Source organism: Dermacentor silvarum, chromosome 11 (genome assembly GCF_013339745.2).
Source record: "Dermacentor silvarum isolate Dsil-2018 chromosome 11, BIME_Dsil_1.4, whole genome shotgun sequence".
Lineage (NCBI taxonomy): Eukaryota > Metazoa > Arthropoda > Arachnida > Ixodida > Ixodidae > Dermacentor > Dermacentor silvarum.
The window spans coordinates 24,259,921-24,285,638 of NC_051164.1; the positions used below are offsets into that span (position 1 = coordinate 24,259,921).

At 42.8% G+C, this 25,718-nt stretch overlaps 1 protein-coding gene across 2 annotated transcripts; it reads right to left on the reverse strand.

Annotated features, from left to right (window-relative positions):
• Positions 1–1,239: 1,239 nt before the first annotated feature.
• On the reverse strand, positions 1,240–24,981 carry LOC119433570 (R3H domain-containing protein 4). Of its 2 annotated transcripts, XR_007464512.1 has the most exons (7): positions 24,703–24,981; positions 17,366–17,547; positions 14,817–14,941; positions 11,385–11,555; positions 7,885–8,026; positions 4,701–5,926; positions 1,240–3,775 (listed from the first exon to the last, which is right to left on the reverse strand). XR_007464512.1 is itself a non-coding variant. In XM_037700821.2 (6 exons), the coding sequence occupies exons 1-6, from the start codon at positions 24,777–24,779 to the stop codon at positions 5,745–5,747; spliced, it is 879 nt and encodes a 292-aa protein (XP_037556749.1). In that variant the 5' UTR covers positions 24,780–24,981; the 3' UTR covers positions 1,240–5,744. The 2 variants fall into 2 exon arrangements, 1 of the variants encoding a protein (XP_037556749.1); XM_037700821.2 differs by having other exon boundaries at positions 1,240–5,926.
• Positions 24,982–25,718: the final 737 nt, after the last annotated feature.

Here is a 25,718-nt window from a genome sequence, read left to right on the forward strand (position 1 = left end):
AATTTATCTGTTATTTTCTTAATAGGTCTTCTGACATGTGCATTTACTTTTTGTAATCATATTCTTGAAAGTGTACATTGTTTTGTTTTATTAACCTGTTTTATGTTCAGTGTTGACTATTTGTACACGCATTCATTTACGTAACGCTACTGGTAGGGGCCTCTACAGAAATAAACTCGTCTAAACTTTTCTTGCATTGGTTTGCCATGCAGCTTGTGCATCTTTTCCTTGTACTTTGCAGTTTTACACACATTTCGCCACCTCATATACTAAAGGTTAACCAGTCACAGTAATGCATATCTTGCCACCTCAGATACTAACGGTCACCACTGCATGTTGCTTACTACACAGTCGGCAAAGAATACGTCATTTTCCCAGGGCAGATTAAAATACCCCACATGCTCATGTCAACTTCATCATGCAGCTGAGGCATTGCCAAGACCCACATTTGTTAAACTAACAGCGAATAAGATGCTGAATCTGCATCACAGAGCCCCTTTTAAAAAGAAATTAGGTACCAGAAGCAGTTTCTCGCACATCTGAAACACTGCAAATGATGCCAAAATGTTTCAGCCCATCCTATACTTTTACCTTCCATTTTCACATCTTTGTGCACGCCATCCTCTGTTTTAATTGTTACTTCATGTCAGTGCTTGGTGCACTGACACGGTCGCTCCAGCCAATCCGAGCATTCTTCTTTCTGGGGTTTTACGTGCCAAAACCAGTTCGATTATGAGACGCACCGTAGTGGAGGGCTCCGGATAAATGTTGACCACCTGGGGTTCTTTAACGTGCACTACAACGCAAGCACATGGGCGTTTTTGCATTTCGCCTCCATCGAAATGCGGCCGCTGCGGCCGGGATTCGATCCCGCGATCTCGTGCTCAGCAGCGCAACGCCTTAGCTGACTGAGCCACCGCGGCGGGTAGTCAATTCGAGCAGACTGTGCAGTTTGGATACATCCCGACAAAAATGTTGTGATCTTTGCATTGTGCAACAGCTAGTGAATGTGAGCAACTTGATGGTGTAACTACTTGTGAATGTGAGGCTACATAAAACTGCGCCCCAGCCACTTGCACAAAGTGCAGTGAACTTGCAGCTTACAGCAACGTTAGCATTTGCATTTGCTTCTAATGTGCAGAGTGGGCACTTTAAATGAAACCACAGAGAGGACACCACACTGGTAAAACTGCAGAATCGTGCCGAAACGAACTTTTAAACAACTCACACCCATGCATATTCTTCAGCAATGACTTTAATGCTGACAATGACAGCATCGAGTACAGTACAACAAGCTGGCGGGCGAACAAAGCACACAACATCTTAAGCCAGCTCTGGCCCAGTGCTGTCATTTAAAAATGATTCAATAGAGAAGCAATTCTGTACAGACACTGCAAAGCAATCAAATGACACCATCCAGATTTGTAATCACTTTGAGCATGGTCGAAACATGGCAATTCCAACTCAGCTAATTTAATGTCCCAGTTAATTAAACAAATCTGAAGACTCGCTTCCCATTATGCCTTCAATGCATTTTCAAGCTCCCAAATTCAGACAAGACTTTCAGAAAATTCAAGCTTTTTTACTGCTATGATGTGTTAACAGGAATGAAACCTATGACTCCTGTGTGTATTTGCTGCTTTCACGACTGCACAGGCACACTTTTCCCAGTTCTCTATGGAACCTGACAATGACTACACAGTACAGAAATAAAAAGGTTTTGTGCCTATTCATAGAGTGGAACCCCAATGATACGCTCCTCGCTGTTTTTTCCTGGCTGCTACATCGCATTTTCACAATCCCAACATAAAGCCCAATGACTCCCATGTATTATGTTATCATTTCATGCATCGCTATTGTATAATGTTCCCGCATTTTACGTTGCATTTGAATGTGTCAGTCAGGCAAATTCAGTAACGCAGAGGCAAATTTGGTCTTGCACGTTGATACAAAGACGATAAATGTATACTCGCGGTTAAGACTGCCCCGAAATGCAGAAAGTATGCGATCGTCAGTCCTGATAAGTCTCAGCACTGCAGTTATCGTTTTCGCAGGTTTCCTAGAGTCAGCTTCGCCGCGTACAGCAGTGCGAAGCGGTGAAGCATATTGGGAGTGAAAAGGGGCCACTGTCATTGAACATAGTACGTGACCTACGTGTGCAAGCACCATCTCTGGTCCCAGTACGAGTGCCGAGGCATTTAATCACTGTACTGGCAGCCATTCAGGACTGTTTCTGACATTGCTGTGGCGATTTGGGCTTTTCTCACTGTTATGTTTTCCTGGCTGTTACGTTTATTTCCTGCGGTCCCTTCAAAAACGTATCAATAGGGTTGAGTAACCATACCTTATTAAAATTCAACCAATTCAATGTTCAGGCATAGTCTAAACTAAAATCTTGACTGCCTGGGAGTTTGAATAAACGCAAGTCACCTGTGAGAATTGACAGATTTGAGAAGTACACTTCTTAGGATCGTCAGGCTATGATTAATGATGGACTGCAAGACATCATTTCTAATGCACAGTGTAGGTGAACATAATGGTAAAAGTAAGCAAGCACAACTATAAAAACAATGTGTAATATTTATATAAAGAAATACACTATATAACAATGTAAAGGCCAAGCTACAGAAACGTCGTTTGCATTTAACTACGTCTGTCATCTCTAGTACTTCGCATGGACACAAATTATATACTGATCAGCAAAAATATGCCTAAAATCATAACAAACAACAAAGCAAAAAAAATTGCACAGTCATCTACCTACCATTACACACATTCCTCCTTACCTTTCGTGCAAAGTTATAAAAACCTTAACTTCTCAAGTCTGTATTGAAACTGCATCCCCAAGCAACCAGCATAGCCAAGAATAAAAACAAAGAATTCAAGAATCACATAAAAATTTGAAATTTTCACATGACACATGATCCACACTATGAAATAAGCAATAAAAGTGTTTGCATCTGCAAAACAATCTTTCTTAAATGGACAAAAAAGATAAAATATATTAAATTACACTGCAATGAAAGATGAAAAGTAAATCTGGCAAGTTTCGTGCACTTCTTCTGTGCATATATAATTGTCATGTCTGCATGGACAAAATATGCGATAACATACAGAAATCGATGACACCAGATCATCTTTGCGATGAGGTGGGCACCAAATGCAATGGGGAAAGTTGAGCTTTTGCTTTCTTTAGTAATAAGCAATATTTCCCCACCAAAATGATGTTGAGACAATATTGGAAGAGTAATCTACAACCAAGACGGAATCAGTGCATCCTTTTGGTGTCCCTTTAATTGGGAAACATGCTCTGTCATTGCAATGAATTTCATTGTTGCCAGTAGTAAAAGGCCTCAAGCTGTAAAAGAGCTCAGTTCATAATGCACACTGTCGGAAAAGTGATGAGTGATATAAAAGTGATATACTATAAAAGTGATAAAAACTGCACCCTAAGTGCATGGTAAGTGACTAATGTTAAACCTGTCTAGGCGTAAAGTTTTGCAAGTGTACCATTAACGGTAATCAGGTAGCCCCATTTCCATAGAGACAACTGACTAAATTTGTCTAACAGCAGTGCTTTCAGTGCTAAAAGCAAGCATTCCCTTTAAAACCAAAGAGAAATTTGCTACAGGGGATCTTACCTGACTGCAAGAAATGTGCATTCTAGGTTGACATTAGAGTGAAGACAGCCAGATACACAGAAGAAAACACAGAGCATCATGTCACAACAGAGCCACAGTTAATGCACTTATTTTTCCACAGAGACTAAAGTCTGCTAGATAACCAGCAGCAGCTGACGATAACAAAAGAAATTACTCAAAAACCTCGTTTAGGCATGCAGTCAACGATTTTGAAAATAAGACTTGAGGCTTTAGGAGAAACCCCCCCTCCAACCTTTTTTTTTTCTTTACTCTTTCCGTTTATTGCATGACCCCAACGAAAGAGCTCTGGTTTTTTGTAAGTGCGCAGCTTCGACCTTGCCTCATTTGTGAACAGTATGCTATTTCTCTTTCTTGACTCTGTAATGACTAGCCTGATAAAACTCCCTTTGCCAACAAACAAAAGTTTGACACGAAATTGTGCAAGCATCACGTTAGCCTACTTATTACATGACACCCAGCAACATAGTATTCTTCCTTTACCAAAGATAGAACAGTGATGGAAACATCCAATTGCATCACCTTGCTTTACCTAATTACCACATGAAAACTGCATTATTGAAACTGAGCCACAAGCCTTCGCTGTGCCAATTTTCATTAATTAAGTCATAATGGCAATGCTCAGTTCCTTCAGTGCTAAATAAGCTTGCACTGCGTGCATAAAAGCTGTGCACCACATTTTTCTAACAACTACAGTGAATGTTGAGAATGTCTGCAACGCACTGAACCAGCTTATGCAGGCGTCACGACGGCAACATTGAGCACTTTAGGTGCTGAATGGGTTTGCAGAGTCAACACGAAAGTTGTGCACCACGTTTTTGCCATGACTACACCGCATGCAGTGATCAACGCATGCACGGTGCGCAAACTCGCTTCAAGCGAATCACCTGAACCAAACAAAGCAGGTCATGATGACAGCACGGAGCACTGTACATGTTTGCAGCGCCTGCACAAAAGCTGTACACCACTTTTTTGTTATGATTATGAGCAAATGTTATGAATGATGTCTTTTCAATGCATGCACTAAATTGAAGTGAACACTGTGAGTGAAACTAAAGAGGTGTCATGATTGAAACACTGAGTACTTTAAGTGCTGAATAAGTTTTCAGTGTGTACACAAAAGCTGTACACCATATTTTTTCCGTGGCTACACACAACATTGTGAATGACATACTATGAACAATGTGTGCAGTCGCACACCCTGACCCAAACAAATGAGTCATGATGGCAACACTAAGCACTAACAGTGCTAATTGAGTTCGCACTTCCAGCTCAATAGCTGTGAGCCATGTTTTTCTGGTGACTACAGCGAATGTTGTGAACAATGTCTAGGTAATGCCTGCACATGTTTGAAGTGAACGGTGCAGTACAACTACTGTGTGCAAAAAAGGGCAATAAACACTCCACAAAAGTCCATGGAGAACAAGTTTACGAAGTGCAGGTGAAAGATTAAAATTTGATGCTAGTATTGCATACGATTTTTTTTTTCAGAGCTTACAAGAAAGGAGAAAATGCACCAACCTCCCACAAAACAAGCAGCATTCATTACACACATCTGCTGAAGTTAGCGCATGCAACTCAACCCATCACACATTTTAGCATTTCACCTCTATTATTCCAATGTAATTGAATTTGCAAAGCAATGTCCTTACAAGTGACTTTAGTATGTGACAAAGCAACAGCAATAACATCACAATGCACCACTTGCTCAAAAAAAATCTGTGGTTTTTGACATCCACGCTCACGAAATCCAAACAAATGTGCGCTTTGAAGGCAGGTGCAAAACCACTTTTTCAGAAATGGCTGGCAGTGTGGCAACACCTATGGTGATTCCCATGGAGCGGCAGCACTGAAAAATGGTACAAGGAAACGATGCAGACGACATGAGTGCTCATGTCGGCTGCATCTTTTACTCGTCCTATCTTTCGGCACTACTGTCCCACGAAATTTAAAAACAACTAGGCCTAATTGGCACCTTCATCTATGGTGCTCTTGACTGTTCTCACAAACTAGCCCATCTAGCTGTTAATAGCTTTGAGATGCGCACTTGGCAGCAAGTGTCAGGACGAGGTGGTTTCAGCTAATCTAACAGGTGGGTTGCGCAATAAAGGACGCCGATGACCACACGGGCCTTTTTGAAGCAGTCAGCAGCCAGCCGCGTGCCGCCCATTGGCGCTCGAGGTAAGCAGAGAGGGACTCAGGGGGTCGGCAAAACTCGGTCCTGCCGTTTCGCACCCTCGTCCAGCGCTTGCCCTCCATGTCGTAGCCTGCGACCATCGCATGTGAGGCATGTTAGTTGAAAACATTTAACAGTGACAGCTGTTACAGGATCTTCCATGGTTTACATTGATATAAAACATTGAGCATCATCCTTACGAGGTGCGAGCCTGAATAGAGAAAGCTACAAAACCCCTTCATTTCTGAATGCAAACAAGATGTCGTGGCAATAGAAACCCCTTTTTTCTGGCGCATGAATTTAAACGAGCATTAGCAATGCACTTGTCATTTACTATCTGTTGACACCAAGCTACCATCTGTAGAAACAGCTCATCCACTTACATTCACTCTGATGAATGTTCCAGGTTTATTATTCATCACGTGAGAAATATTGCAGTACATACAAAGAAATTAGCCTTTTCAATCACACATAGTGCTTTCAGCAGACTATAGTTTTTAGTGAAGTGCATGCAAAATGGTGCGCCTTGTCGCAGTCGCCTTTTCACTGCTTTTCAATGCATGTGCAAAGGAATATGTTCAATTGCCTAGTCACATGTGCATCCAGCTGCCAAATCATACTCTCACTATTCATCACTTCACTAGAAGTGCCCAGGTATAGTGATTAATACACCGGGCTTACAGCTGAGATGTTATGAGATTGAATCCCCCACAGAGACAAAATTTGATAATTTCAGATGGCATTTTTGATTAAAGACAAACGAACATGCCACATTGCCTGAAGATCCATCCGAGATCCATAGGATAGGCAGCCCCACTAAAAAGCACGGCACACCACAGCATATGCCCTAAATCTGCTCCGTGCCATCTGAACACACTAAACTCTAGGCCTTACCACCAAGGTCATATAACCCATATTACTAATACTAGGGCATTGCATGCAACATAATGAAATTAGCAGCAGTGCCTTGTAAAAGTTATTGGTTATTGCAACACTGTCACTAAGAACACCACTTTCACAAATGAGAAAAATGTTTCGACATTAGGAAGAAGTGGCACCACAACATTGGAAACGCACAACCAGATTATGAAAGTCACACTAACTGAGAGTCGGTAAAAATCAGTAATTGATAATATACAGCAAAATTTGCTTCATTTGAACATATTGTGACAAGTGGATAGGGAAATTTGATATCATTTGCCTACGAAGAACTCACAGATGCCATCTCTTCACATCGCTCCGTTCACTTCACTTGCAGCAAATGTGGCACCCTCTACTGGCAGACTGCTACTCCCCGCACAGATGACAGGGACTCCATGCGGGCTGGTTAGAACATACATAATTTTCTAGCATTGCAAGAATATGAACATACTAAGTGCTAATTTTATTTCATGATGCCACAATTAATATATGGCCACGAAGGAAGGCAAACAGAAGTATGTGAATTACGTGTTGCAGTTTAGTGCCTTTTCGTGTTCTTTATTAGGTCTAGCTTCTTTTCATGTATAGTATTGTTTCCCCTTCTGTCATGGGCTTATGTTAAACGTGACATGATCAAATAAAATCAGCTGCTAGAAGCACTTTTGTCTGTCCCTGTCCTTTTTGTTTGCATAGTTCTCAAGTACTACATGATTAATTGATTGATTGATTGATTGATTGATAGGGTTTAACCCAAAGCAATACCATGGCTATGAGAGAAGCCATAGTGGAGGGCTTCGGATGAAATTCGTCCACCTGAGGTTTTTTAATTTGCACTTAAATCTAAGTACGTTAGCCTTATTGCATTTTACCTCCATCAAAATGCAGCTTTCATGGCCAGGAATGGAACATGTGACCAGCAGGACACCATGGCCACTCAGCCACAGGAGCAGGTTAAGTTCCATGCCACAGTGCAAGAAAATCGTTCAAATACTGATGCAGTGCTTCCCCTCCAACATTTTTTTCGTATAGGCATCCAGAATTGCCTTCACGAAGCTCGGAGCACCTGCAGGTGGCTCCCCGTGCAAGAGCTCTGAGGACGCACGGTCAAGTAACCAAAGAAGGACTCACTGTGTGCGAGCAGGCTCATGTACTGGCAGAGCGCATGTAGCAGAAGGCGATCGAAGCTGCTGGCCAGCTGGTAGCGCTGCTCCCCAAGGGGCTCGCGCTCAAAGCTCAGGCACAGCTCAGACTCCAGCAGGCACAGTGTGCCCTGCGCACGCAGACAGGGTCGGCCGCTCAACACCAGTGGCCCCGGCAAGGTGTCTACCGCACACAATCTTGAAAAACTGTACACTCTTCGCGGTGCAATTCTGCCACACGAGGATAACGGTCATCAAATTGCATATTAAGGAGTAACCGGACAGGTTTTAGTGCTGCAGTGGTTCGACTTGGGAGAGGGGTATTGTGGAGACGATTCTGGGGAGGAGTATTCAAGAGGCGCAGGTGTGAGAAGACCGTGCTGCCAATAGACTGGTTACGCTGGTGATGGCATCGTCTGCAGCACTGCAGATGTGCCACTGCAGTCAGTGAAGGAGGGCCGTGTCTCAGTTTAGTGCGATACCATGGTGCTCTGAATCGGTGCATTGTGTAATTACTATAGAGATGGCTTCAAATGGAGTGGCCGATCAATCAGTGAAGAGTGATGCAGCATGTAAGCTGAAGGTGGTTGCGCGCAGGGAAACACGAGGACAAAAGAAAGACACATTAGACGGCTTTTGGTGTCGTGTTTCAATGTGCACAACCCCCTTTACTCAAGATGTACCAAGAAGCCAACATCGCCACCCTTGTCAGCATGTAAAGTTGCTTAAGCCAAAAGACACGAAGCACAGTGGTGGCCAAGACAGTCAAACGACAAGAAGCTTCACTTATATCAACAATCATCTTCGATGGTTTCTGTACAATTTTTTTTTCTTGAATGCTCTCCGTGTCTTGTATACTTTACTGTCAGGAACACTAGAAAAAACTAAGTGTGGAGATTCAGGAGAACGGAGGGACTTGATTTTTAGTATGAACCGTACAAAGCCAACAAACAATGAGTACTCATCCGCACTGAACTTGAATATGCCGCGCCCATTTGGGATCCATATCAAACGAAGTTGATACAGTCTTTAGAAATGGTAGAAAATAGCTTGGTTCGTTTGATACCGTCGAACTACAATCAAACTGCAAGCATCACATTATTGAAAGCTAACCTTAAACTACCTTTCCTTGCTTCACCCCGCATGATGCTCCGCCTAAGCCTCTTTCACAAACTCAACATCCTTGCCTATGCAATCTTTTTGTCCTTTATCCCCATTATATTTCACGTCGTGCAGATCATGCTCGTAAGGCAGGCATTCCAGTATACAAGAGCAATTAATTTCTGCACTCTTACATGCCATGAACATCTAATGACTGGAACTGTCTACCCGCAAGCATTAGTAACAATACTAAGCCATCACAAATTTGTGAATGTGTTAACCAAGATTTTGTAGCATTGCTTTGTCGTGCTGCAGTTTCGTTTATAACTGATACTGTATTGGTAGTAAATATTTTGTACGTTTTCTGTTGCACTCTTGTTCTAGCTGATATAGTATAATTAGGAACACTCTTTTGCTTTTTTAATTTCATTATACTGTTCTGTATCATTATTAACCACTACCCTCTGCAATGTCTGTTGACCCTGAAGGTAAAATAAATAAATGAAGCCAAGGAAAGCGTATAAGAACAGCTTTTTTAATTGAAGTGTAGACTCAGAACCTCTGCATGACAAAGGCATTAGCATATCTACAACTTGAGCTAGAGCGGTAGCCATCCTTTCATCCGTTTCTTGGGTATTTGTGAACCCAAAGATATGGCTTGTTGCAGGAGGTTGTGGGCTTGGCTACCACCAAACGCGAGATTATTTTCTTCTGCAATCATTTAGCTTTTTCATTTATTAAGAATATGAAGCTTATCACAAATTCACCCCTTATTTGTAATAATAATTCTACATTTCAATCAAAGAAACTGGTAATTTTCTCTATGTGCTTTCCTTGGATTCATAGTCTGTTGTTTTTCTATGGTAGTGAGACGCCAGGTGAACATGGTAAAGAAGGGGAATAAAAAAAATGTCGACACATATTATTATGTGGCAAAACTGCACTCTAAAGGGTGTACAAAGTCCTTACAAACGTAGTGTTTTAACTGAGCGCTTTTAATGGCATGCTCTTTTCAACACCCAAGTGATAATGCCAATGTACATTTGCAAAATCAACTGGGAGCAACCCACAAAACTGAAATTTCCACTCCACTCCACAGATACCTAAGCAGAACTCTGAGCTACATGCTAAGAGCCTCTTCACATTTCGGGTTGGGCAAATTACATTTGAAACTTGAATCCTGCACAGTGTTGAACGGAGAGAAGCGTGTCAATGGCCAAGAGAGCAAGCTGATTGCTTGGCTGGGGCAGTTTAATGTTACAGAGCGACACATGGGGCTTCGAATGAGTGGAGTGGCATAACGGAGTGGAAACCTGCGGTTAATGTGAATGCAGAATGGAGTAGGCTCTAAGAGCACCCAGTTAAAACACTTTCATTTTTATGCAGCTGTGTGAGAAAGGTTGGGATGGGACAACCACAAAGTGATCAGTACCCGCAGGAAGGGGTAAGAGCTGACAAGAAACACCCATACAGACACATGATAGTAACGGCAGCTTGAATCCAGCTGAGGCAGAAGGGCTGGAATGCTGATTTCTAATGAATGTCTGACACACCCCTCAGAGGAGGTGCAGTTCCTTCATCATTGCAGTGATTTTTCATCGTCTCTCGGATCATTGTTACTGCACTGGCAGCACAGTTGATGCAGTGGCCCTGTACACCTTGCACAATGCCCACAGTAGTCAGGCGGTCACCCATCACCAGGCTGCACCTTTTCTTTCCCTCTTTGCTGACATGCTCGTGACATGGCGTCTTCTGCTTTCACGAAATGAAGCAGCTGGTCACCTGGTGACATTCCATCTTCTGTGATGCAACTGAAGAAACTGAACGAGGAAGGGGAGTGAAAGAAATGTACAGGAAAGAGATGACGAGAGTGCTTGGGGTCCCCTGTAACCAAGAACTGCAGTAACAGGAGTCTCATCACAGTTAGCTTAAGGAGCGGTGTAATAATGGACACAACTGATTGATGATTGATTATTTGACTGATTGACTGAGTGATTCGTTTGGCATAGCATACACTGCAAAAAGGCATCGAATCTCCTCGCCTTGACTTAACTTCAGAATGACTTGAGTGACTCACTTGAGATTGACCTCTGCTACCATAACACCAAGCTTCATTTGAAGGGAACCAGACAACTAATACAGGCAATGTTTTCATTTCTGCCCCCATGTGACGAGCTCAGGGCAACCTATTTGGATACATGAATGCTATATTCGCTGTGCACATACGCTGAGGGGCAAGTGTACAGAACTGTTTCAGCTGTTCTTTCAGTTGAAAGCTGGTGAGATCGCCGAAAATGAAAACATTTGAGAACTGCAACACAAATTGCCAATAGGCAGCAACTTCGCTGTCTTGTGCCTGTTACACTCAATGCTGCTGTAAGCACTCACTAGGGGGACACGCTGCTTCCGCAACAGGCTCCGCAGTGCTGCGTCTAGCCTCTGGAAGCAGCCGCCAGATGTGGGAAGGCTGCTGGTTTCTTCGTCGGCAATTTCGTCGGGCTCTTGTTCCTCAACCAGAGGCGGCGCCTGTCCTTTGCAGTTGAGCACTTCATCCCAGACCTGCATGACATAAGTGTGATTCTATCAATACCTTGAACAACGAAAAAAAAGCAAGGGTGAATAGCGCTGAAGAAATACAGGAGAACCTCTTTGATACATTACATTCATATCTGCAACACTTTCCCGGATTTTACGTTCTGAACCACCAATACTATACTGTTCCCATAGGGCCATGTGTATTAGCTCCCCATTTCTTACAATTCTCTCCCTGGTTGTTATGTCCAAAAGCTGCCACAGCACACCACTAAAGCTGCATCATCCGGCAGCGGCACCTACCACCGCATCTCATCGTTGAAAACGGTCACTTCACAGAACCTGCCATGTAGCAGAGAAAGAGCACAAAACCCATGTTCAGATCATCACATCGGTAATCTAACCACGGCTCACGAAGTTGAAAGCCAAGAGAAGGTGGCTGAAGGCACAAAGGGTCGCCCCACATCCATGTTTGCAGAAGCTGTCTCGTGACAATCACTACCATGTGCAGTTACTTCGATATGCAAAGCTGTTCCAGTAAAACACGTTGTGGGGCTAGTTGGTGCATAGCTTTCAAAAGATGAAGCGCCAACAGTGACAGCACATTAGAAAGGAACAAAGACAGGACAGGCGCTTCCTGTGCCTGTCCTGTCTTTGTTCCTTCCTAATGTGCTGTCACTGTTGGCGCTTCATCTTTTGAATGCAAAGCTGCATTGAAACTGAAAAGGGGATGCCAGTGCTCAAAAAAGGCTGATGTTATCTCAAACACTCGACCTAAGCCCCAGATGAAAATTGCAAGCTTCATTTAGTGTGATTCACGGTTATGAGTGCTCCAAAAAATATTTAACTGGCAGGCAATGATAAAAATCATTACTAAGCAGGGTTTAAATAGCTTCGTTTTTTGGCTTCCTAATCAACTTTAAAAAATGTTTTGTATGAGAGTACCTTTTTGTGTTGACAATAGAGCTGCCGCAAGTGTCAATGGGTATTGTGTTTTCCCATATCTAAACTTCATATGAAGTGGCAGTTTCTCTTTGCAGGAGTGCATGCCTGCACAATAGCATCTTTCAGCATATACCAGCTACTAGCACAGACACACAGTACTGCAATAACAGAAAATGTAGTAAAAATGTATGCCTTCAATGCACTAATGCCTCTGCAGAATTAAGGTATTGAATGCTAGCACATAAAAAGCATTAATGCATCAAGCACAGCTGCGATGAATGCATTAATACATTCTTGCTTTTAAACTTGCACAGACATGGTCACGAGAACATAGATGTAGCCGAACAACAACTAGACAAATTGGAAATGTTGAATTACATTAAGTCAAAAAAATATCACCTACAATTTTTTTTTCTCGCTCACTTCACTTGGCATAATGCAGAATCCAGCTTCATGAATACATCTGGGCCACCTGTACCATACCTAGCCAAAGCTGAAAACAAGTTTCTTTAAAGTACATTAAAAAAAAATACTTTCTGCTATAATAGTGAATTATCATTCTACAATACCAGAACAGTCACTCCTACTGTGAGAAGAAGCCCAGTAAGCCAGATAAGACGTAAGAACAAGAGACAGGTGTCAATACTACTTTGAAGTTTACGCAGCAGCTCACCACGAGTTAAATTTTTATCGGTAAAGATGGTCTACATTGTATTCTAAAAGAGCCAAAGACTAAGCTTAACTTTTACTAAGCTCCAGCAGCCTGAATATGAAAAAGTACCTTGGAATCAGCAACATCACACCAACATACCAGCGCAGGTGTTATGCCGCAAAATTCAAACAATACAACTTTGAACCTCACTTTCTATTCAAATCTTTCTAATAATTGTTCCTTGAAGTTGCGAGTCTCCTTTACAAGTGATAATGCATTGTGTGAAAATTGTAATTTATTACTACTGTTCGTTTGATTTTTCTTTCTCTACTTTTTCTACAAACGGCAGCATGTGGCTTGTCACCCAACGCATTTTCACTGCTCGCCCATGCGATGGCCCAGGTATCTCTGGGCTTTCCTCAGTGCTTCCAAGTGCATCATATTCACTGGCCTACTCTGCAAGCATTGCACTCGACCTTAGTTAGCGCATTGCGTCTTCCTAATGCTTATTATATAGGACAGCTTGCGGTACTTGAACACAGAGGGACTAATTCTAGGCATCAAATCTACCAAAATATGCCTATCCTGTTGCTACATTTCAAATTCAGTGAAACACACGAACCAGCTAACCTAAACAAGGATTCTCATCTTACCCCTTGAAACTTGAACAGAGTGCTTTTTCTTAGTTTGAAAGCTTGCCCTGTGGCATAAGACGTGTCAGGCACGTTATGTGCATATGCATAACTGGTATTGTACGATGAAGTTCAGCAGCAATATATGGTGTGGACCATAGATCCTTAAATGGCAGTCAGATGGGTGGTTTGGGTGTAGCCCCACTTTTGACATGAAGTCTATGCCTTGATGAGTACAGTTCGGGACAACTCCACAAGAGGATCGCGCCTTTCATGATGTCGCTGCACTGCAATAATGTGCAAGATTGAGAATTCCCACATCCACTCGCGACAGACCCACACTGTGAGCAGCCTGCCCATATTGCGGCAGAAATGTGGATGAGACAAACTAATAAAATTCTGGGGGTTAACAGCCCGAAGTCAGACAGCAAAAAAAAAAAAGAGACGACTTACCAGAGGGTTCCAGAATAATTTTGACCAAATGAGGTTCTTAATCGTGTACCTAAAGTATGCTGCATGAGCATTTTTGCATTCTGCCCCCAAAAAACGTGGTCGCTGCAGTCGGGAATTGAACCCATGACTTCAAGCTCAGCATCAACAGACTGCAGCTACAGAGCGACCACGGCAGGTAATGCGTACAAAACGCCACAAGCATTTGAACCAAATCACCGTGATCCCATTCACTCGCTAGATTAATGGCTTTTGCAGAGTGCCAGGTTCGGAGGCTCAGAATCTAGTTCATCCTAGATTCTGAATCTAGTCATCAGAAGCTAGGATGAATGCTAGTTATGAGCAAACAGGATAAAGTACTGGCCAAACAATTAGTATGCTGGACGACACACTTGTGTCACAATCAGTATCAAACACACGTAGCACAGGAACTGGGCACATGAGTACCAATTGGTTTTCCCACTGCAAATATATTCCTAACAATGCAGTAAGTGCTCTGCACATATCGACTTGCGTGCCAAATCACTGCCTTCTGCCCAAACACTGTTTGCAGCTGCGGAACAATGCAGGCAAATGAGAAGAGCTGCAGTGACAGGTGACTGCACGCACCTCATGGTTGTCCAGGTCAGCGAGCAACCGGGAGAAGGCGGAGACCGACTGGTGCACGAAGTCATCGATGCTCAACTGTCCCGCGGCATCCTCATCTTCTTCGGCAAGGGTGTGCAGGAAGCGCTCTGCATTCACACGAGCGCTCATTTCATCTCATCACGACGAGCCCCTGCAACTGCCTTTGACACAAATTTAAGCATTCAGTGCCTAGCAGAAACGCTTTCAAACATCTACTGGTGCAAGGTGTTGTTCCAGTCACAGTGACCCAACTAAAGGAACACAGAAATTATGAAGGCCTTCGCACAGGCATAGATGGAGAGATCAAAAGTAAAAAATTGTCTGTTCGTGGATGGGGACAGTACAAGAAAAGGTGACAAGCAAGGCACACGACAAACACAGAACAAATTTGTTTGTCATGTTGTGTTTGTCATAATGTGCCATGTTCGTTACCTCACTTTGTGTTCATTTCCATGATGCCGCACGACAAACACGACACACAGACAAACAAGTTTGTGCTGTGTTTGTTGTATTGCCTTTCTATCTGTTTTTTGCATAGCCATCAACCGTGAATTTAAAAAACTTGCCAAATTTCCTGCTCTTCTCAGGAATCTTTTGCCCCTCTATGAACCGCGACCACATTCTGGACTGACCACTTTTGGAGGTTTCACTTTCAGGGGACAGCGACTGGATAAATGACTGGGCAGCATGCCCATGACTCCAGAGAGCCATAGCTCCAGAGGCAGTTTCTCGTAAGAAATGAAAGTATACCAAAACTATTACAGTCGAGCTTTGCTATAATAAAGGTGCATCCAACACAAAAATACCTTCGTTACATCCAATATTCAATTAATCATTATTCATTATATTCTGATAATTACAAGAAGCAGTTTAGATTTGCTTCATTCTATGCGACAGTACGCTATATCAAGTTTTAACTGTACTATTAGTATTTGGTTTGATAACATATTACAAAAAATACATTTCTTAATCCCACATTTACTCTTAATTTTAGGCATAGTCAGTCAGAATGATGATATATACTCTGTTTCATTAGTTCCGCGCATAACTGTGGAAGCTACAGACTTCTACGATGAATCAGGGGGCGAACACATCTTAAAGGTGACCTTCCGTGCACTGTTGTCTGCCAGCGGCGAGCGCTGAAGCGCAGGGGGCGGCAGCGACCACCAAGACTACAACTGTGCAGCGAGATCAGCTTTTGTGGTAGCAGTGCTAAAGAATTTGTTCCGTATTTTCCCCGACACCAGAAAGGCCTGCGTTTTCATGATATCTTGAGATAGAGAGGAGAAGGAGGGTTGCACAGGTGGTGGAAGAGGAGGGTTCAGAAGGAGAACTCAGCCAGCGTGTCGCACGGGACGATTGTACGATCTCTTGATTCCTCTTGTAACATCCACTTTTACACAGTGCGCTCGCTGACATTCTAAGTGCAGCCGTTTTCTTAATTAGAATTCTTGCACGTTACCGCACTCCTTCCACACTGTTCCAAGCATTTCCAATGCCAACTTATTCGCTCCTTTCGTGTAAGAGAGCAGCTTAGAATGATGCCACACAAGCAAGTCTGCAGATGCCATTTTTGCGAACGACGAAGCACTACACAGGAGACAGCCCTCCATGGTTTTGTGGGTGTGCCCTACATATACGAATTAAGCCAATGTCAAATCAATTAATTGTTTGTACTTTCTAAATGCAAATTATTGTCTGTATGGCAGCGTTGCATCAATTTTTTTGTTCTCTGCCCATTTTAATTCAAACAAGTGAAGAACTCTATTTTCAGTATCACAGAGCCTCAATAAATATTTTATTAAAGAACGAAACAAAATCGCGCAATAAACTTGCCTGGTGACCTGCAGAGAGGCTTCCAAGTTAACACCTGCCAACAAAACCACTCGTGAAGGCTATTTAGTCGTCCCCAACGGGTTTTAAACTGTAGCACTACATCTCGCTGAGCAAGGATCTGCGCTCGCGGGTCGCGCAGCCTTGGCTCTGCTGCACGGAACTACTTAAACAGGGTACAGTTTGTGTAGGGTAGAAGGTGATTTGACCCATAGAGATTGCTACAAAAATTACTAGAGGGCACTCTGGTGCTGCAATCGTTCAGCTAGCATGGAAATGATGGCCCTTACTTGGATTTGTCTAATTCTTCCCTGTGGCTTCAAACGTTCTTGCGACATTATTTATTATGCTATACTTTTCCCAAGTTTCCAAGCACTCACATTTTCAAACGCAGTGTCTCCGCCCACATGCCCAATCATTGCGAATTGTAGCGTTTATAATGCAATATTTTGTTAAACATGATCAACTTGCAAGATCACAAAGCTGTTTGAAGCCAAAAGGTCAAAGTTTAGGCAAATCCATCTAGTGCTGCCCATCATTCCCAAGCTGGCTGAAGCACCATGTTTGAAGCTTCCATAGCACACTATATAGCCAGAGTTCCCCCTAGTATTTTTTGCACAAAACTGCACGATTTGACAAGACAGCTTTGACAATGGTTACACAGCAGCACTGCAAACCACTTTCTGAATTGAGCATACCGTTGTCGAGGCGCCGTACTTTTCTTGTAGAACGGTGCTTCCCGCGAGAGCTCAGCCCTAAGACGTCGCCACAGGCGGGCATTGACCGGCGCGCGGCGCGCCGTCGCGGCTCCAGAAGTGATGAGTGGTGAACGTGGACAACCAGTTGCACGGGCTCCTCGCCTTCATCATGGCTATTAAACCTGCAGGAAGGTTTTTCAACACAATTGTCATTGGCAACAGCCATCACACCCGGTCATGGCGGAAGGAAGGTTCACAAGAGGCACAACATGGTAATCTCGAAGGTTGACTGACTGGTTGTTTTTTTAAAGGCACATGACATAAAAGACGAATATTGGGTTTTATAGTAAATTATGGTCCTGTAAAAGCGAAGCAGCTATCCTTACGATAAGAAGAAGCTCAGTAATCCAGAAAAGATGGAAAAGCTAAAGCCATATGCTAACACCAGTCTGACGCTTCTGCAATCTGCTTGCTGTGACGTCCTAGATTTCAACAGTGTCTACTTGGGGTCTCGGTAAAGGACTAAATTGCATTGTAAAAGAACCAATGACTCAACTTGGAAAACTTCAAGAACTATGACAAAACGCACAGAAATATGAGAAGATGCTTTGAACTCAGTGACGTCACACTAACGTACTAAAGGTCGAACGGCAGAATTTGAATCAGTCTTAAATTACTTCCCTTTAAACACTCTGCGACATTTGTTTTATGCAAGGAGATCACCACTTGCGGAGTAAATAGCAAGTGAAAAAGACAGACAATTCTAGAACAATTCGAATTCTCTGCAAGAAACAGGGTCGCCCTATGTAGAGGCCCCAACAATCTCAGAGGTCATACACTGAAGGGCACCACTGTGTGAAGCGAGTTGCAGGCCTGCGTATAGAGGGCTCCACACACACACAGAAAGTGCTTACAGAGCAGCGAGAAATAACAGCAGCGGTGAGTTCTGCGACATTGTAGGATAATTGAACCAAACAAACAGGAGAAAGCTGAAGTGGACTCAGACTAACAGCAAGAGTTTATTGGCATAGGCAGGCTTACATACACCGGTATGCAAGCGCCATCTATGCACATTATGTCGATAGACAATGCCTAGAATGAAACAGAATGAGTAGAAACTAAAACTGCCAGTACAACAAAGTTCTTATGTGGGAAAGTATAAAGAAAGGAGCTAAACTTTATTTTCTTTCCCATTAAAATATGACCTAATAAGCACTGTTCTTTTTTGTTACTATTCTCTGCTTACAAAATGTTTGTTCTCAGTAAGTAACACTCTGTAAATCTTAGAGCTAATCTGTCACTTTGGCTTTACTTAATATTTCCTTCAATACCCTAAAGCTACAAGTTCACAACAAAGAACTCCGTCCTTGAGTGCTGCAGCTGAATTCGACCACTAGGGGTTGTTTGACATGCATCGAAAGACAATACAGCCAATACATACAATACAGTCGTTTTTGCTTTCTGCCCTTATCAAAATGATGGCCGCATGCTAAGCAGCTTGCTACAGCCAGTGAGTAATGTGGCGACTTCTCAACTTTAGTTATGAAAGGACTGAGAAATAACTTTTACAAAAAAAACTCAAAAGGTGAAGACAGCCATCTGAAGCAAAAAAACCTTAATTGAGAAACAGAAATGCCAGTTAAAAAAAAAGAAAAAAAAGATTCATGCACAAATCGAATGCTGACATTGATTGTAACAAGATAAATCATTTTTGCAATGTGCAAGGTGAAGGCAGTTATCTGAAACAAACAGCTCCGCCCCGACATGGCAGTCAAACAGCCACATGATCCATCAACTCATCAGCTCAGAAACAGAAATGCAAAGCTGACAAGAAATTACTTTAATACAGGACTCGAATGCAGAATTTATGCAGAGACACAGAAAAAGTCACAGCCAGTTCTCCTATGGTCGTTCTTCATGAGAGCAAATATTGCTACAGCATTTGTTGAAAAAAGAAACAAAGAAAAAGTTGTTTATGTTTCGAGCTAAAACTTGCGTGATACAAGCGTTCCTATCAGTTCGCAAGTACTGGGTGGGCGGAGGCCAACATGATATGTAAACAAGGAAACAGAAACCTCAGAGTTGCATTGCTTTATCTGGATGCTGACTGCTAAGAGCTTCAAGCACACAGCAGCAGTGGACGGTATCCCCCTGCCAACTCCACTCTTCAGCTAATGATAAGAATGTGGTCCCCACTTGAGTCTTACTTTCGCACACATCAGCGCTGTCCATTCAGTGTAACACGTGCTTCGAACATCAGGCAGCAAACAGACAAGTGGGATGACCCTTTGTTGCATGTGCGCTACCTGCTTACCTTAAGGTGGCGGTCCCACTCTGGCGGCACCGAGCCCCCCCCCCCCGTTTTCAGTACTTTTGGAGCAACTGTGGTGGCTCTTCTACTTAGGATATAAGGTTGTCGTATATAACATAAAAAAGCTTATTTCTTGTAGATTCCAACTATATATAATATAAAGAAATGGATTATTGTTACTTAGAAATAAATGTTCAAGGACAAGGATGAGATACCACATGGTTTATGCAAACTGTGTCTCAGCTGTGACCATATTTAGAAGAAACTACCGCATTTACTGCATTGCTGCTTGCTCTGTAGCTTTAGGACATATTTATCTATTTCCTAGACGCAGCAAAATAATGTTGAATTTTCACTTTTTGGATAATTTGCTTTTGAAGATTGCCAAATATCGCAACTTCTGTTGTAAACAGCCCAGCAACTACACGCTCAAGGAAGCTAAATTTTTGATAAATTAGAGTTCAAAGAATTTCCATTTAGGACGCAAAATTTCATTCATGTACCTTTATTAGTTTTAAACCGCAGCTTCGTAGCTTTCGTACCTTCCCGCAAAAATGGGGAAAAGTAGGACCAGAACTCTAAATATTGCTTAATTTCGGTCGCATTATTAGGGAAACTAATAATGCAACTGCATCTGTTCATCAACAGATGCAGTTTATAAAACTGCAATATCTGTCTTCAGTGAATGGCTACAAAATTCATGCTCCACTTTTTTTTTTAACTGCCCATTTTTGTAAAAGCTATATGGGCCGAAATCAAAATTCTGCTTCGAACAACTGTTGGAGTTGAGACGTGCTCACACATGATATTCAGATTGCTGTGCACGTTGACAAGCATTACCCACACAGCTGTTCATTCGCAGAATGATGGTGAATCGGGTAAGTTAGAAATGATCCACTGTAAGCAGCGCACAAATATTGTGCTTAAGGTCACACAAACAATATAATCATGAGTATCAACAATAGCATTTTTTTTTTCTTGTTAGAGCAATACCAATGCCTGGCAGATGCCTTCTAGTTTGACAATTGGAATGGCTTCAGCTATTTCATGCATGCGCTGATCGTGATGCCTAACAATCGCAGTTTTGCTGACAAAGGACAGCATGCAACCACACTGGCGACAATGACGTGAAAAACGAGAACCTGGTACATTTTTTAGAGAATTAGCATGTTCTCTTAAACAAACGTTAACATAGCGATTAAGTATTGTTATTGGTTGGTATTGCTATTGTGGGAATAGCTTTTATTATTGGCATCATGATTTTGTTGTTCATGAGACTTTTAAGTATTATATATCAAGGCTATCACATTTTAACATGTTTTTCTGAATAAACCTTCAGTTTATAGACAGCATTCGTCCTGTGTTGCTTCTTTAGTCCTTGCACGCTGCTTACAATGTTCATTCATGGCTCAGGATGTGCATGTGAAGAGACACTTCCACATTATATTGTACACACTGTGTGCACACATTGTCACCTGTATAGAGTTGTTCACATGAAGTCTCACAATGCTACTTTGGCCCCCGGTTTATTCAGCATAGGATAATTCACACTTTGCATATCTCAAATGAAGATCTCAGATATCCTAAAGTTCGAGTTAATGCAAGCTGACAATACTCGGGGTTCGTACAGAATATTGAATGCAAACTTCCAAGGACAATCCAAGGATATCCAGGTTGCTGGAGGCCAAAAATTCAAGGAGGTTGAAACAAACTTTGGTCATACACATAAACTAAAAACATTCAAATCTCCTTCTTCCTAGCCGCAATTCTTTACAGCTAAGCGGCCACAACTAGACACATGCTTCAAACTCTTCACCTGGATTTTCAAGGTCGACTTTCCCATTTCAACGATGTCACTCGCATTGTGGAACATCACACACTTCACTCGATGAAGATTAGTAGTGTTCGTGGCTTCATGCAAGGATACTCGTCACATTAAGGCCAAATGGCTGGAACTTACTTTCGTCCATGCATTTCTAGAGCGCAGAGGCAGAATTCACAGGCAATCACTTTAAGATTGATACTTTCACTTTTGCGAGACTAGCGCCGAAGCGCCGGCGTCTACAGGTGACTGTGTTCCTGGCACTGTACTGCGGCATCGCATGGCCAAGTCTGGAGCGTGCATCTGGTATTTAAATACCAGACACACACTCTAGACCGGTCATGACTTGTCATTGAGCCAAGAATGCTGCTGCCTATAGATGCTGACACGTCCAGCAATAGTGTTGCAAAATCTCTGGAAAGTGAAAGTATCGTCGAAAGTGAGTGCCTGCGAACATCCCTGGCCTCAAAGATGGAGCCATAATGGCTGCAGTGTAAACAAACAAAAATGGTAGTATGGCTGTATGGCTGGGTCACTGATCTCGGCTTTTCTAGCACCACGATGGCAACTGCGATTTAAACAAGCCTGTAATCAGTGGCTGTGGAGGAGCCAGACAGCAATCGCGTAGCAAAACTCTCAAAATAGAAAATATAAGATTCTTTCCGGATAGACAGTCTCCATGGCATAGCACCAATGCCGAGTTTGTTACTCTGAACATTCAGAAGCCATAGCTTTCAAAGAAATTTACTTTCAAGGAGTTTTAAGGGACCTTGAATCTCTTTTCTCAACTTCATAGGATTCATGGGTTTTCAAGGACTTCAAGGAGGTGTACGAACCCCGAGTACCGTGTTTTATTGGCTGAGCCTTGTACCACATAGGCTTTCTCAGCTGAAAATATTTCAGCTGCACCGAATTGTGTCTGTATGTGTGGCTAGAACATCCAACATCACTTTTACAAAACTGGCTACTACAGGGTGAAATTTGTGAGCTTGTTATGAGAAACTGGCTTCTGGCACAAAACAGTGCCTTTACGTCGTCCCCCATCTTTATATCATCATCTCACACCCTACCAAATATTGTAAAATGGCTGATAATGTAAGCATAATAGCAGTGGCGCACCGACGGGGGGGGGGGGGGGGGGGTTCGGGGGTTGTAACCCCCCCCTGAGGCCGACTTAACCCCCCTCTTTTGTTTAACCCCTTTTCTTTCCTTGCGCATTTGAGTACTGCAACTAAAATATAAGACGCGCAATCGTCTGCACACTCACAAAAAGCGCATTTTTTGTCAATTTCCCGTGAAGAAATTGAAATTAGTGCTATTTAGATGGTATTGGCAAACTATCAAACCCCCCCCCCCCCCCCCTGGCAGAGATCCTGGGTACGCTACTGCATAATAGTTGTAATTAGTGGACCTGGCTGAATGAACTGATGCAAACAAGTGCTAAATCTAGTTGGGAATGTGCACGGACGGCCTTCATTTTCCGAGTTGATAGTGATGTTAGGAAACTGAAAGAAACACCAGTATTTAGATACCTCTTGCTTAAGCTTTTAGTTACAATTTACAAATTCAAATTTTATACATAGCGAAACCATAACGACCAGCTATAGATGAGAATACAAATACAAAGACTGGGAAATACTTATAATTTCACACTAAAGTTGGTCTCGAAATGCTGCACCTGGAGTGATTGACCTTACCGTAACGTCATAACAAGGAGCAAACTTTCCCGACTCATGTAGCAATAAGGCTAGGCATGATTTTGTTGTTCAAAGAAAATAAAAATGCACTGCATGGATTTCCTACAGCTGTGCTTGTGCGCGGAAACCGCAGCCATTAAAAAGCAAAGCCAGCAACTGCACACCGACGTCATGACATAACCATCTCCTCGATGTCAATTGCGGAGACAAGTATAATAAATTATGAAAGGTATTCCTTGCCAGTATTCTTTATAGGGTTTAGTTTGTTTGTATGTTCATTCTATGCATAAAAGAAAAACAAAAGATAAGTTGAACATATTATGACAATCAGAAGCAGCCAAATCTCGGAAACCCTTTGGAAGGGAGTGACAGATGTATGTACATTTAAAGTGCCCCCCCCCCCCCCCCTCCCAAAGCCTGTACGCAACATGCTTTTACTTATTGAATCAATAATTGTGATGCAATTGCCAGGACTGCGACGCAGCTGTTGCAATAAGGCTCCTGCTTATGGGGACATGCTCGAGTCACCTTGTTTAAAAGATGCGACACAAATACAAGACAGTGAAGGACAGCATACATAAACAGCAGCTATGAGTTCCCAACCAAGAGCTATATGTTACAAAGAGTAGCCATTCTACAAACTTAGCAACCCAATCAGTGAATAGTGATTCTAGAGTAGTGCAGTCTCTGCTTTAGCTGTGCTTACTAATTAGCACAATCAATGGCGCGAGCCAGTTCCCCCCCCCCCCCCCCCCCCCCCCGATATTCTTTTTTTTTTTTTTTTTTTTCCAGAAGAACCCAGTCATCTCCATTAGACGCTCCCTCGGCAACAGTGATAATTAACTTTGCAATACTGAGCAGCAACCAGGGCCGAAAAATTGGTATTCTTGTGAGCCAATCTGATGGAAACTTTTATTCCAATAATAACCCTGTCGTTACCAGGGGGACGTATTCTCGGACGGTCACTTTCGGATATCAGTTGCAGCGCGCGCTGATTGGCTGGTTGAGCAAAACCGGTTGGGCTGATTGAGCAAAACCGCTTGAATCATACGACGCGCCGTGTACTATGTCCAGCAAAAGTGATAATATCGCCGAATATGATCGTTCGAGAATACGTCCCCAGTACATGTTCCCTAGACAACACATCATAAAACCAGCAGTGCAGCGGAAAATATATCACACGAACGTACAGCAACTCAGATGCAGTACCTTCACAGCTTCACTGCACTGCAGAGTCCTTCTGACTTTAATAAACATTCGATGTTAGTAGATTAACGCTTCTTCAGTGTGCGCCAATTGCATTCTGCACAGTCAGGCTCCCCTGACCTTTACCTTCTTAGCAGGTAAACGATCGGCTGAAAACGAGCGCATGTGTCGCAAGCGGTAGGAAGGTGCCTCAGGACGTAATCACTTTCCAGTCGCGCACCCTGCGAGCCCTTAGTAACAGCTGTAGCAAAGCGATCGCCGCGGGACAAGAGGTATCCGCGCGGTCAGCGACGCTACTCACCCGTCAAGGACATCGTAACTGGCCGCCGTCCCGTTGAAGGGGTCCTTCCCGTTGGCTCCGTTTCGAATAACTCCCATGATGTTTCAAAGGCGCGCGTACGGTGCTTACTAGTCGCGGATATATAACCGAGCGCGGCGTCTACACCCCCAAGCGCAGCGCAAACTGACCACCGAACAGCAACAAAATTTTGTCAGACAAGCCCCCTCTCACCGCGACGTCGCGCCGTGTAAACAGTGGGTGTGTTCTTTTCACGGGCGGTGTGGCAAATTACGTCAGGAGTTTACAAAAATTGTAGTTGGCCAACTTGCTGTAAAAAGCTCTTAAAATAGTGTAGATATTTAGAGTTTGTGTTTGGTAACAAGCGATCGTTGCGCCATCTTTACCTTTTTTATTAAACAAATTTTTATTTTGGACAATAATATACATTTTAGAAGGTAATTTAAATTTGTAACATAAGTAGAATCGTAACTACAGCAAACCTTTATTTACTTAACTAATAATTAGTAATGGTTAATTCGGCAAATAGTTTTGCGAGCGCTCGGTAGACAGTCCCGGTAGAATGTACTAGAGCCCCGGTAATTGGCGCTACGGTCGCGTTCTTTCTTTCTTAAACCATGCACCTTTAGTTATAATTAGCATTAAACAGCGTAACTTGACACAAAGACAGAGAAGACACGCACACTGCGTTGACAAAAAAATTGATTTATTTAGAAAAGTGATTCAAAGAAACATAAGTTTTAAAAGTTCACAGAAGCGAAAGTGATGGCTGCAGCCATGACAAATTCCTAAATTCAGTCCTTTTCCTGCAGGTTTTTTCCGGCATTTATTGGCAAATCCGACAGTAAAAGATATCAGTAAAAGATATTGTATTACCGCAGCATTCATAAATATAAGCTCAAAATACGCGCAGCTGTAGTCGACGGCTGGAAGTTCTTGGCGGCGCTCATCATACCACTTCGATTGCAGCGCCGCCACAGCATTTTTCGATGTGCGCCACATCCGAAAGCGTGCTCCGC